The 14,569-nt window shown below is 43.5% G+C and overlaps 1 protein-coding gene across 2 annotated transcripts in view; it reads right to left on the bottom strand.

Moving 5' to 3' along the window:
• SYTL3 (synaptotagmin like 3) overlaps nt 1-14,569 on the bottom strand; it is a 459,450-nt gene that overhangs the window by 240,645 nt on the left and 204,236 nt on the right. For both annotated transcript variants that reach the window (XM_069234590.1, XM_069234589.1), the window contains exon 7: nt 3,820-3,892. In XM_069234590.1, the coding sequence (XP_069090691.1) occupies nt 3,820-3,892 (73 nt within the window). The remainder of the gene's footprint in view (nt 1-3,819; nt 3,893-14,569) is intronic.

Here is a 14,569-nt window from a genome sequence, read left to right as displayed (position 1 = left end):
GACTTTAGAACTAAAAACAGGGTTGAGTAGAACTCCAAACCCTGCTGATCCGCCAGCACCAGGATAGTTGAGAGTTTTTCCAAGAGCTCTATTCTCACCATGAGACTCAGTAAATGCCCTGGATCCTTTGAAGGAGGTGTAGCCATGAATCATGGAAGTGGAGTGTGATCTTTAAATTAAATTTGAGAACCATGTTCCACTACTGAAAGACGCAGGCATCATCACTGCTCGGTTCCACTGTGGAAGAAAGTCTCTGAGGCAACCTCCCACTGCCATAAGGTCATTTTGGGTCAGGATTTATTGTAGGAGGCGGCCCCCTGACCAGGGGCCCTACCTCAAAAGGGCCGGCGCTCCTGGGCCTGAAAACCCTTTCCTTAAATCCAATTGTTTCTTATCTGCCACCTCCTTAAAAGGCCGCAGAATTTTCTTCTCCTCTTCCACCTTCTCAACCATGTCATTAAGCTCCAGACCAAACAATTCTGGGCCCAGAAATTGCAATTTACAAATCAAAGAGCATTGGCTAGCCTCCAATTTCCAAGATTTCAACCATAAGGACCACCATATCCAAAATGGAAGCAACAGAAAAGGGGGCCTAAAGACTGTCAAAAACAGCATCTGACAAGTTGCCACAAGAGTTCCATATGAGGCAACAAGTCGGAAGGATCCTCCTCAGCTTGAAGGCAATCAAAAAAGAATGAAAATCCTTCAACAATGCCTGCATGGCATATGCCGCATAGGTGTTTGTGCATATCCTATTGTTAGAAGCTGCATATGCTTTTTTCAAAGCAGACTCCACTCCACTGGTTCTGACAGGACTGCATCCTCTAAAGCCAAAGAAGAAGAGGAGGACATGGGCATAGTATTACATTTAGGGGTCTGAGGGAACTGGTCCTCAAAACCCTTCAACAAATATCTCTTGTGAAGAAAACGAGGATGGGCGGATTTGTCAACATCCTTCCATTCTTTATGAAGCAGAGTCGGAATCACTTCATGTAAGGGCAAACAGTGTAGATGTGACGCATTTTATTGCACCAAAAATTAATACTCATCAAAACTCGGGGTGTCAAACCCCATTTTGTCCCCTGTATGAGCCACGACCCATTTCAGCTGTTCAGAGTGAATGTAGCTGCCCTTACATTCCTCGGGCTCCTCTGCATCTTCGTCTAACCTCCAATGCTTTGCAGGGAATTTCTCCTCCTTAATAGCAGAGTCCACAGCCTCTTTAATCAAGATTTACAATCCCCACATGAAATATACAAGTCCTTGGACTCCTGTGGCTCAATAAGCTGAGATTGCTTCCTCTTTTCTATCCATTTTGCCATGGCACCAAACACCGGCAAAGAAGTACAGCAAGGCGCAATGGCAGCATCTGTGCTTCCTGTTTATGTACCTAGCACTAGGCAACCGGTTCTCATTTCGCAAGAATCCGGTTCCCTAAGAGGCAGTGTGCACACCATTGCCACACATGTTTAACCCGACACGGGCAAGGATCAAGAAGCCATGAAACCAGACCCCATGCCACCCACACCCCAAGCATGTTCCTCAGCTCCATGCCCAAGCTCAGCACATGAGCAGGGAGCACACCCGAGGCAGGCCTAAACAACCCAGCTGCATGCTTATCTCAAAAAGGAGTAAAAATAGATAAAGGACTTCGGTGCTAGGCCTGTCTGTGAGGATTCAAACCTCGTTGGCAAGGGCTGGATCGAGGAGGACCCTGTGAGGTAGCAGTACACACAGAGTACGAGCGATAAGCAAACAGGTCAAACTGACGCCCTTTTGATACTTTGCCTTGGATGTGTGTTATATGCTGTCTAAATTGGAGTGGGATAGGACAGATTACTGTGATTAGTGTAGATTAGTGTAGAACAAAAATCAGGAATATAAAACAAAGTTTGCAAAGCCAATAGGTCTGGCTTTAAGCTGTCAAACAATCAAAACACAGGTATGCAAACACTAGCAGGAAGAATACTGTTAGCATGCATTAGTGCTTTATATCCAGGCTAAAGGCTTTGCCAATGATTGCTCTTTCTTTTTACCTCGCCATGACTCTCGTCTTAAATCCCGTCAGTCTTTCTGCAGACCTCCCTGTTGCCGAACTGTCACCTACAGTGCTTTGTGATTCCCCTCATCACTGCCTTTGCCCAGCCTTCGAAACCCCAGACTTTATTTCAACGCATCCGTGCATTTCCTGGTTTGTGGGTTCCATCACCTCACCACATTTTTCCCCTTTTACAGACCAAAATAGTCCAATACATTTTTATTTCTCTTTTTTTGTCATGAGTAATCTGTTGTGCTCAAGTTTCACTCCAATAGTTTATACTCGGTGTGTATAGAATTTGCATTGTTGTAGCTGGTGCAGGTCATATAACTTCAAATCATGGCACAAAACGTTTTATACTGCAGAATTCCAGATTTTTCCTTACTACTATGAGGCTGGCTTTATGTTTTTTTAGTATACCATTCTCAAACACATTCAAGGTTGGAAAATGCTTCTCAAGGAAATTGTGCAACAAGAAACAAACTAGGGGGTCAAATTTAAAGCGGTAGGAAATGTGATTGCAGGTGGATTGGTATTTCTGGCACATATTCAGCTGCTAAAAACAGGTAGAAACACGGCCAGAAAATGGGTGGACATTTTGGAAACATGGAGCATTTGATGTAGCAATAACAATTTCGGTATTTTATACATCATTCGAGATTTAACGACGGGTAAAGGCTCTATAAAGGCACGGTTATACCACTCATTGTCAATAATATTGTGTGTGGTTTTATTGTGCTGTATCACCCGATCACTTGTAATGGGCATTTTGTCATTTCCTAATGACAAATAGACGGATTTCTCTGACTGTCAACACTTCTATCAGTTTTATAAACGTGTAAGAGAATTGTCTCAATTTAAAATATGATCAATATAATTTGGCCAAACTAATTCAGTCTTTTCGCATTTAGGAACTTTCATACGCAGATGACACACAGATAATTAATTGCGTCTTTCACAGATGACAGACATTTGATATTTCTGTCAACTTTAACAAATGCATGAAGGCGGATGCCAATTGGAGGAGGGCACATTGCCTGAAATTGTCTGAAATTAAATGCACACGAAATGGAAGTCATTATTTTTGGAGGTCAGCCATCTATTTGGAATAATAATAACTGGTGGACAGGTATGCTGGGAACCCTGCTTTTACTCACCAATTCTGCAAAAAATGTAAGTGTTCTTGGGGATCAACATCTTGTGTTTGATTCACATGTTAACCGAACCGAATCTACATGCTTTAATATCATCAGTACTCTCTGTAAAGTCTTCCTTTACATCCCAGTGCCAGTGTGTATATCAGATGTTTTGGTCCTGATTTCCACATTACTTCATTTGTGTAATGCATTTTACTTAAACATCAATACGTCATCTCTGAACAAGCTTTAAACTGTTCAGAATGCAGCAGCGAGACTGATAGTGGGTATCCCCACGGAACAGAGAAAGCTTCATTGTATCCAAGTAAGGAACACATCATGCTAAGATATAGAATACCCTCCCTCATCACGTATGAGCCTGGAAAGTCACGTGGCCTTTAGGAAAGCCTGTAAAACTTGGCTCTTCACTCTACAAGCTTCATGGCTGCACCGATGGCCTCTAGGGTGATAGGCTGCGCCTTTGAGTAATCATGCGCTTTTATAAATGTACTTCATTTCATTTCATTTGTACAACTAGAGAGGTTATTAGAAAATCAAGCCGCTTTCTTTGACTGCAGGTAGATAAACGTCACAAGCACATCTCTGGGTTGCTATCTAGGAGAAGAATCCATGCAGAACACTTACTCTTCATATGCGTGGAAAGAGAAAGAAACATATTCTCCATGGACTTATTAAATCCTTTTGTCTGAAAGAGATTCTGAAAAACACATAAAAGAACAGATATTTTTTTACAATGGAAATATAATTTTCTCACCCTATAGACATGCACAGTGTTACATATAAACAACCAGTCAGTAAAATCTTCGGAGACTGGGGAAAGGCAAGTGGATCTCACAGTTGTTTCCTTTACTATAGAGATAGGCATTTGATACCACGCTATGCAACACTGCACTGCCCTGTTAGAATATGTAATTGTATTTATTTCAAGCCTACACAGTGCTATATTCCTTAATGCGCCATCATGTTATGCTAGGTGATTTTATGCTGTTATGCTACTCTTTTTTACATAGCAATAACAGATGTTATTTATTTACATTGCTGAGTGTGGAGTCATGATTCATCAGAAGCAAACTATGAGTGGGTCGTTATGTCCTTCCCCACTCCACAACAATGGTATGAAATACAATACCCATCTCCACTGATATGCATATATGGTTTAAGCCATGATATTTTTCATACGTAGACGGAATAAACAAAGGTAACTGACTGAAGCCGGGGCCTCTTCTCAATAAACAGACCTTCTGGGAATGGTCCAGTTCTTTTCCTTGTAAAGTGATTGTAGCATGGAAAAAAGATTTGGCAAAGGAAATAGGGTAACTTATGCAATAGCTATTGGCATTGCCAATGTTTTTCAGCCATGTTGTGGAGTAGCACAGCTGGTGTGCAGCATTTATAAAAGTGCAAAAAGCACTAAGCCGTGGCCAGCACTTTTTTTTCTTATGGCGGGTCGGGGTAACGGGTGAGGGTGAGCGACAGGGACAACGGAGGGAGGAAGGATGTAGGAAACAGGCAACACGAACAACATAAGCAAGGAATGGGACAGTTAAAAAAAGTATTACGGGCGCCGCGCTGGCTACACCATAGGGCTTTTTTTCTTATGATGGGTGAGGGGGGGAACAACCCAGAAGACATGAAGATGAGTTTGGGAGGGAGGAAGCAACACAGACAAACTGGGGGTGGGAGGCAAAGAAGCAATACTCACTATTAGAAAAAAGGCGACATGAGGTTGCCAACGTTGGCTGTATTATAGCACTCTTTTCAATGTATAGCCACGCTGTTCTACAACATGGCTAAAAAACAATGTCAACGGTAATGGCTCTCGCAAAGGGGAGACCTATTTGCTTTGCCAATGCTTGTTGATTTACCGTGTTGTGAGGCAAAAGTGAAGTTTGAACGGCTGCAGTGTTGTTTTACTCTTAGATATGTTACAACCTACAAAACAATGTTTAGTCCCATTTACCGCTGCACTAAATAAGTGGGTGAGGTTTCCTAGGATACACAATGTTATGGTATCCATTTGTACCTAGATCTGAGTAGGTGGTTTCTGTGTTGTAGTTGAGTTGTATGATTGCAATGGACTGCAATGGTGCGTTAGCATTTTCTATGTCAGTGGAAAATAAGAAATGTGCTGACACATTTGCTTTGCTTTTGTCAAATATTTGTTGCCACTTTCCCAGATGAGTACAGTCACGCAATATATTTTGTGATAGCGATATATGTGTGTTCTGCATGACTCGGAGGCGAGTGGCCTTCTGCCTTTTAAGTGATCTTGCGAGTCTTGCTGACCCTTGAGTGAAGGTGCTTAGGCTGTGCACCGGGATTTGCGTCATCTCGCTATGTAAATACACTTTGGGACGCAGCCTGGGGCTAGCAGATTGTGCAGTTTATTTTTGGCCAGTGTGTTTTTTAAAGAAGGGCAAAGGAATGACCACTGACATGGCAATTTTACCGGTTTGCCTTATGAACGCCATTGCCTACCTTACTTTATCGACACTGACCAGGTGACAACGCGTCTAGAGTGAAAGGTAAAACTCAATTCGAGAGGGCCTGTTCATTCACTAAGCTTAGAAGAGCCACTGAAAGCTAGAGCCTGATGCCTCTGGCTCAGCTCGAGGTCCTGTTGGAACCCCAAGATGATAACGAGCTGAGCTTTCAAATAGTTTCTCCCGGCCCACTCCCTCTGCTCAGGATGTGGCACTGTGGCCATAGCTGGAGAACCTGGAACTGAGGAACTAGGTGCGAGTCTTGATGTCGGCTGAATAACTTGCGATTCTGGGCGAATCAATTCAACTCCCACTGCCTAAAAAATGAATGTGACCTTGTGTAACATAACTGGTGCTGGCAGCAAGTGCTCCAATAGCTTCTGGTCGAGTTTACCCCATACAAAAAGTGCAGAAAAATAAATGCACAAAGAGGTAAAAAGAAAGCATTAACATAAAAAGGAAAAATACTTAGATACCAATTTAGTGGCTGCTTTGTGCAACGTGAAACCAAAAAAAGTAGTAAATCACAGCTTTCCTGCTTAAATTGTGCTATCATTATGTAATTTGGTTTTATTTCAACAAAACTAATTTTTCTTCATTATTGCATGATAAAGCACTTTCAAAAACCAATTATGTTTGATTTAACAGACTATTTTGTTGCGCTATAGTAATCTGGCACAAGAAAAGGGTTTATTTGACAACTGCCTTGCCTCTTGGTTCACTAATGGTTAATGTTTAAAAACTATTACTTTATTATGTACTTCTCAGTGCAGTGCTACAATGTTGTGTATTAAAGTCAAAGCTTCTACATGTTAAAGAAATACACTTTTTTGAATTTTGAAGAGACCTTATTATATTTTACGAGGCTTGTTGTATGATTTACATAGCAAACATTTTCAGGGCTCGCCTCGTGCATGGGCTTTAAGAGCCAAGCCAGACCCTTGGTTCAGCTCTGGCTCAGCTCTCCTTCTTAATTTGGTGGCTCACCTACCTTTAAGTTACAGCAGCATGCACAGTCCACTGAGGGGCAGCACATCATTTAAAATGTAACAAGGTGTGTTCATCAAACATACAACTGGGTTGCACTACACTGTGCAGAGTGTAACATAATCTAAGAATCGCAGCACTTTGTGCTCAGCCCCTGCAGCATCACCTTCTTCTTACTGCAAGTGGGCAACAAGGAAAATAAGAGGAAGGGTGGGAGGAACCGGGCAATGTGAACAAAAGGATAGAGGGTTGGTGTAAACAGGCAATGGGATAGTAAAAGAACATCCCTATGACATGGCTAGCGCTGGCTGCATCTTATGGTACCAGGGTAGGGGGGGGCACATAAAATGGGGGTTGGAGAAAGAAGGACAAAGCAACACAGACAATGGGAGGGTGGAACTCAGAGTGGAAGAAGCAACAAGGACAAGGGTGCGTGAGAGGGAAAGAAGCAACATGGACAAGGGGGCTGGGAAGCAGAAGAAGTAACACGCACAACAGAGGATGGGAAGGGTAAGATCAAATAATAAAAACAGTGCCTGAATTACAGCGCAAGCAGTGCAAAAGGACCCTAAACCAACATAAAGCGATCGGTATTGGGTCCATGCTCCACACACAAGGAGGGGAAGTGACGCCAGCATGTACTGACCAATTAAGAGTAAGCAAATAACAGTGACAATGAAGTCTATGAATGGTAAGCAAGGGGTGGGCTCCAAGCCCCTTGTTTTATACAGTATCACTCTCAAGTGAGAGCGAATGTGCTAGTTAATGCGCTGTCTCAGGCAAGACCTAAAAAGTAGCATTAAGGAGGGAGTTCTCAAATTAGTGTGGTTTCCCTATGATAATAACACTAAATTTAATTTTTGCACTGTAATAAGAAATTCAATAATCTGTATCAATGAAGATACATCATTTATTTGGCCACATTCATTTTCACTAACAAATTATAATTTGCTACATTATTCTACATTGTGTTGTTATATAATATATTGGTATGGTAAAGTATATTCTGAATGCCATTTCATGTAATATTCTGCTGTGCTGGTCTACGCTATGTTATGTCATGTCATGTTTCATAATACAGCAGTGAGACACTGAGTTGATTGCCTTCCATAGCATGGAGTGGGGGAGCAAGGGGCTACATCTAAATCAATTGTATAAATGGATCTTCTAGTTGAAATTCAATTATTGACATATGAGTCTTTAAGACAAAAATGAAGAGGGGAATGTGAGACCCAAGACTTTAATAAAACAGAGAGCTGAGTGTCAAGCTGGTTGTCTGGGCGTGTGTGACTTAAAGGCAACTAAGCAAACCTTGTGAAAAGCAACATTGTCTATGGAACCATAGGAGACAGGTAGTGTGAACTTACTGAATTACAAAGCACCTCCTCCTTGGGCTTTGTCCTTCAGGGTTAGCAAGGCTTAACATTCAAGGCTTACTCTGGACTGTGGTGTAGGGTAGAACATCTTGATTAGTTATCACATGTATCATTAACTATAAATGTAATACTTGTTATATATACCATATGGGAAATAGATATGGGAAATTAGTACTTAAAGTTCAGAAGATGGAAGATCTGAAATTGTTAGAGGAAGTGATTGAGACATATGGGGATTCATGTTGAGTTGGTGTTGTTAAGGAGGATGGAAAAATGCCATGCTGTGCCAGCAGGAATAGGCTCATAGGACCACATGCTAGGGGTCAGTGCCACTCACGGACTGGGAGACGGTACTATGTCAGAGACACATGGACCCTCACACGCTCTGGGGTCTGTTTTAGAAGCTCTCTGGCATCAATGAATACAGAGGACCCATTATGAGGTTGTGGTCGCTCACAGCTGTAAGAGGCAGTGACAATGTTGTTCATAGGGAGTGCAGGTGGGCAGACAGTGGTTGCATGCGTCCAGTCTCATAGGCTCCTATCCTGTCAAAATCCTCACAATGGTGCGCTGGAGGCTGAACTCGGACTCTTGATACAAGGGAAGGCAGATCTTCTCCACACCAGTCTGTCTACCATCTTTGCTTCCTGGGGTTGCTTATGTATAAGCTTCTCAGCCAAACAGTATTTTTTAACTAACCTTGTAGGGGAGACCCCGAAGTGTCTGCCTCTGGTTCCAGCTTTCTTCCACAGACGTGAGTACTGCTTTTCCAACGTTTGAAGTAAAAGGTGAGCACTGAATAAGGCACAGCGGCCGGAATACATACTGCACTGTGGCAGTTGGACTCCTTTCCAGTGAACTTTGAAATCACCACCAAACCTCGGGAGGGAGCCAAGCAGGTCAAAGTGCATTTCAAAGTGCAGCTTCAGATCAACTAGCCAGCAGGCGAACTATGAATATCAGGTTGTGGAATGGGACAAGACAACTTCTATCCAATGTGGTGCCACCGGGTTGTGGCTTCTTCTGTAGGACAGAGCACATGGTGCCAATGATGAGCACACTGGCAGTCTCTTTGTCCAAGGTGTACAATATTGCCCACACCCTCAGCTACAGTCTGTGTTCTGATTTCGCTTCTCTCAGGCCTCAGCAGGACCTGCTGGAATCAGGTTGGTTCAGAGAAAGTGAAAGCAAAGGAATTACTGCTCCATTCAAGCAGGCAGATGCAATTTCCTCCCAGGCACATGCATTTGGTTTTACAGTGGTTTCTGCAGGCAGGGTGAAACGAACGGAGGAGTGCAGGGAGACAAGCAGGGCAAAGGGGAAACAGCAGCTTTCGCAAACTAAGTTTAACCCGCAGGGTTACCCATTACGAAACAACATAAATTTCAACCAGGAGAGCCGTTAGGCAGGTACTCTACGGGTAGGTGGGTTTGTTGGGGTGGGAGGTAAAAAGTCAAATACCGCACAACTATTAATCAGCAGTCACCAAAAATGTATCGCATCATGGCTTCCTCACAGAGACAGTCGTCACCCATGTTGATAGGATTTACATATTTGGATGTAGACTTAATTGTCTAACAGATTCTAGCACTAATACTCTTTTGGTGAGGAACAGACACACAATGTAAAGCACTAGCAAATCTCCTGCACTGGAAGCCATGCCGGCTTGGTCAGAATGAGACACCGAGGACCCGCATGTTACATGGACACTGTACCAGAGGCTTTCACTGAGAGCTCATTTGTCGGGAAGGCAGGCCCACCTTCGAGAGTAATGGAATACTACATGTTTATACCAACAGTGACCAAACAAAAGGGTGCAAATCCGCCAAAGAAACTCGAAACAATAACACAATACACAACCTTCGGAAGCAAGCAGTAGCCGAGAACAGTAAAGTGCTATTAAATATCTTACAACAAGAGAGCCTACAGAAAACAATCCTCAGATGTTCAAGTGTAACAAAGCCAAATAACGACGGCGTTCCAAAGTGCACAGTCAGTTAGTCTTCTCTGGAGGAGAGAGTCATGTGTTCCCAACACTGCTCACAGGCAGAGTGAGGGAGTATTCCGAGCAAGCGAGTCCTAACAAGGTGGCTACAAACTAGGGGGTCTCTCTCATGCAGAAACAATGAAATTGTGCTGCCCACCACTTAAAAGCTATGGGTTCCCTGGACATTTCTGCAGATGAACTCGTTAAATAATCCAGCATTTTAAAACTGGTCACCCACACCGAGTATTACTAAACTAGAGCATAAAACATATTTGTCTGCCTGTCGAGAGAACAATCCATCCCAAATACCACTGGATACATAGTAGAAAATATTCCCACCAAAGCAAACAAGCATTGACAAAACCATAGGTCTTCAGTTTGCTGCCAGCCTTTTCACTTTGCCAACTCTTGTTTTCGCATGTTTTTTTATAAATTGTGAGGGGAGCTGCTGGGCCCATGGTACTATGAAAAAAAATGACTAAAACTTAAAATATTTCTTCTTTCAAAAAGTACAGTTTGCCATTGTGGTCACTAGCAATGAAGAGAACTACTTTTGTGTGGATGCGTTCCTTGTGAAAGACCAGAATGTTGTCACACACAGTTAATTTAGCCCATGACTAAAATGGGCTGACCAACTGAAACATACTGAATGCTGTAATGGGTGGAAGGAAAATATGAATGACACAACAGACGAATTTAAGTAGAGAGCTGACTGAAAGTCCCCAGTATGCACGTATATTATATAAAGAACTATAAAATCAAAAGAACTTTGCTAACTCTAGACAAAATGGGCCTCTCTGACACAGTGCGTACTGGTTTCCATAGGACAGGTGTGCATGCTGCATTTCCACTCCTACTGGAACTAGATATTCGAGAGATGGCTCGATCCAGAGCTGAGTGGGGTTAATCGAGAAAACACATACACCATAGGTGTGCACAAAGTGTAGCTTCTAGTTCTCTGAATCAGGATTTTCAGGATGACAATAGTGGGAAATATGCCTGACAAGTGGATTTTCTGAGGTGCTAGCTGCAAACTAGAGGCAGAATATTTGGTGCTCCCAGAAGACAGTCATGAGTGTTTGGATTTTATTTATTTATGTATGGATGTATTTATTATTATCTTTTAAAAATATATTTATTATCATTTTTATATAGCAGAGACAAAATCCAATAGATGACACTGAGATGTATATAAGAAAAGTTATATACAAGAGAACAGTTGTATTTCACTTACATTGCCAAAGAGCTTAAACTTATTATCGTGTTATAGCACGTTGCGAGATACATAAAAGCAGTCTTGTTTGTTTTTGCTCAAGTAATCAATATTATAATAATTTACTACACCCCTTAAATCTACACCAAGTAACCCGCGTAGGAGAGGAAATCTAGACACATAGGACCTCATTATGAGTTTTGCAGCCCTAAGACCGCCAAACTTGCAGTGGCGGTCTGACTGCCGCAATCCTGGTGTCCCCCCTGTCAACATCCTCGGAATGCACACTGTCTAGTATGGCAGACAGTGTGCATTCCGAGGGTGCTGTGTGCGATGGAACTGGCCTCAGCTCCCTAAAGGAGCTGAGGCCAATGCCACCACACTGTTTCCACAGGTCAGCCGGGCGGAAACATCGTAATACGACGTTTTCGCTGGTCAGCCCAGCAGAAACATTGTAATATGATGATGGTGAGGCCGCCGGCTTGATGACCGTCTCCCCACCGCCATATTTGAGTTAGGCAGGACCACGTCTCAGACCACAGCTGGGATGCAGGGTCCAAAGGCCGGGCTATGGTGATGCGCAGGTTGAGGGCCACCACTCTTGGTTCACTATTCCCACTGATCTACTGAAGGGTTCTATGTTTCAGTATACTCATTTGCAAGCTATTTCCTCTCACCAGAGGCCAGCCACCATGACTTAGCACATTCACATTAAGTTAAAAACATTTTTGAATATAAACAAGAGAAAACATAACACTCATGCCATGAGGCTATGCTATTAAGCACAAAGGGAACCCTACTTAAATACCATAAAATAAATAACTAAGTTATCGTCCTGCTACTATTGTATCTTTCACAAGTTGGCTTCTCTATCTATCGGTGTGCACACCTAATGAGGTTTATTAGCAGATCATCAATTAGCACTTCAAAACTGATTGAGACTCAAATGAGACACAAATAAGTTAATACAGAAGTACTGCCCACAGAATCAGGGGCAAGCATCTCAAAATGGATTTTGGCCTACTTGCTTCTGTCACTGCGGTCCAAATTTGCTAAGGCTTTGTGCCGAAAAAAGCAAAGTGATGCACATTGATGGTAATTGGCACGTGGTATTTAGTATCTCACACAAAAAGATGTTTTGGTCTGAAATGGTGCAACCTTTTAATCACAAAAACTGTTTTGTGCTGCATAGCTTTACATCTCTTTCCATCAAAGGGGAGTTACTGAAGCAGATCAGTGCAAACAGACATTGGCCCTCATTCTGACCTTGGCGGGCGGCGGAGGCCGCCCGCCAAAGTCCCGCCGTCAGGTTACCGTTCCGCGGTCGAAAGACCGCGGCGGTAATTCTGACTTTCCCGCTGGGCTGGCGGGCGGTCGCCTTCAGACCGCCCGCCAGCCCAGCGGGAAAGAGGCTTCCACGATGAAGCCGGCTCGGAATCGAGCCGGCGGAGTGGAAGCTGTGCAGTTGCACCCGTCGCGTATTTCACTGTCTGCGCAGCAGACAGTGAAATACATGTAGGGGCCCTCTTACGGGGGCCCCTGCAATGCCCATGCCAGTGGCATGGGCACTGCAGGGGCCCCCAGGGGCCCCGCGACCCCCCCTACCGCCATCCGGATCCCGGCGGTCTGAATTTTGGATCTGGATGGCGGTAGGGGGGGTCGGAATCCCCGCGGCGGTGCAGCAAGCTGCGCCGCCGTGGAGGATTCAATGGGGCGGCGGTACACTGGCGGGGGCCCGCCAGTGGTGCCGGTCCGACCGCGGCTTTACCGCCGCGGTCGGAATCCCCATTGGAGCACCGCCGGCCTGTCGGCGGTGCTCCCGCGGTCCTCCGCCCTGGCGGTCTTTGACCGCCAGGGTCAGAATGACCCCCATTGTTTTTTATGCAAAACTCGACCTACTAAGATAATAAGACCAAATTTTGCATCAAAAACGAATAACTGCAAAATGTACAAAGATGCATTGCACGCGTCCTGCAGGGGACAGCTCACGTGTAATAAGGCAGGAACTTTCTAAGTTTGTGTGCTTCCATTATAAATTCTATGCTATGCAGTGCACATTCATTTCTGCACCATAGTTTGAGGTTGTGCATCGTTTAAGGCATCTATGTAGGTTGGCATCGTAGGGGTTGACAGCAGACGTAGGCCAATGTCAGGAGATATGGCTTTGCGCTGTGTTTTCTCCCTTGTGCAGTGTGGCACATCACATTTGTTTGTTGTTCTGCGCTTTGCTGTGCGAAAAATTAGTAAATCTGGGTCAAAATGAGACTCTCTTTGGACCCAAATGAAAGTCAGTTACCTAGGAGTACAATTCCAGGGTGCGAGCGTTCAAATATGCACGTATCTTAAAGCGACTACGAGTATGTGAAATCCTCAAAAAATGCAGCGCTTCCCAAATGGGAAAAATACAGCAAGGCCAATCAAGGATGCAAATTCCAGAGTGCAATAACCTGTCCCTCAATGTTACCAAAAATTGAACATAAAAGTAACTAAACGAGAGCCATAACGAAAATTGGCAGTCCAAGCTCTTTCATTAAGAAACGATATTGTTTGAAAACTAATACTGAAATCTAGGTTACTTTAATGATCACAATATATAAAACCACCCATAGAAAATCTAAAAATACCTGTAAAGATCACACGCTGCATCCACTGCACCTTATATCCACTTCCACTGCAGAGTGGAATCATCATCACACAAGGAGGAAACAATCAGTGACTGGAAGTTTAAAAAGCTCTCTTTATTTTGTCATAACATCATTGTGTACAAGATTGAAACTGCATCTTGTGAAGGGAAACAAGGGTCAATTTCCAGTGCCCATATTTTGCTGGGCATTGGCAGATTTTCAGCAGAAAATGTTCCCCAAGAGTGGCTCCTCCAAGGGCAATATCAGTTGATTTGGCAGAAAATCCTCAGTTGCCAAGCCCAATAACTGTAAATGTGGAATTACTTTGCCCCCCTCCACCCCTAACACCACCACTATTGCAGTACAGAGAGCATGCCACAGTGCTGAACTGATTTTTCCATCACCAAATCTCTAAATCGAGCCGAAAAATTGAACATTATTTGCCATGACATCTTTGTCCATTTTTAGATCTAGCATTAAGCAAGACCTTTTATTTTTACCAAATTATATCGATAATAATATACTTACAGGTGCTTTCCAGCACTCTTAATGTACTGGTCAATTTTTGTGTCATTCACATTTTTCCTTCACCCTATAACTGCATGGAGCAATGATGGGTCAGTCCACTTCAGCCATTGTCGCACTTCACAGTGAGTGACTGCATCCACTTTTTACAAAAGACACCTCTGCACACAAAGACGTGC

Source organism: Pleurodeles waltl, chromosome 5 (assembly GCF_031143425.1).
Source record: "Pleurodeles waltl isolate 20211129_DDA chromosome 5, aPleWal1.hap1.20221129, whole genome shotgun sequence".
Classification (NCBI taxonomy): Eukaryota; Metazoa; Chordata; class Amphibia; order Caudata; family Salamandridae; genus Pleurodeles; species Pleurodeles waltl.
This window is presented reverse-complemented; position numbering and strand designations above follow the sequence as displayed.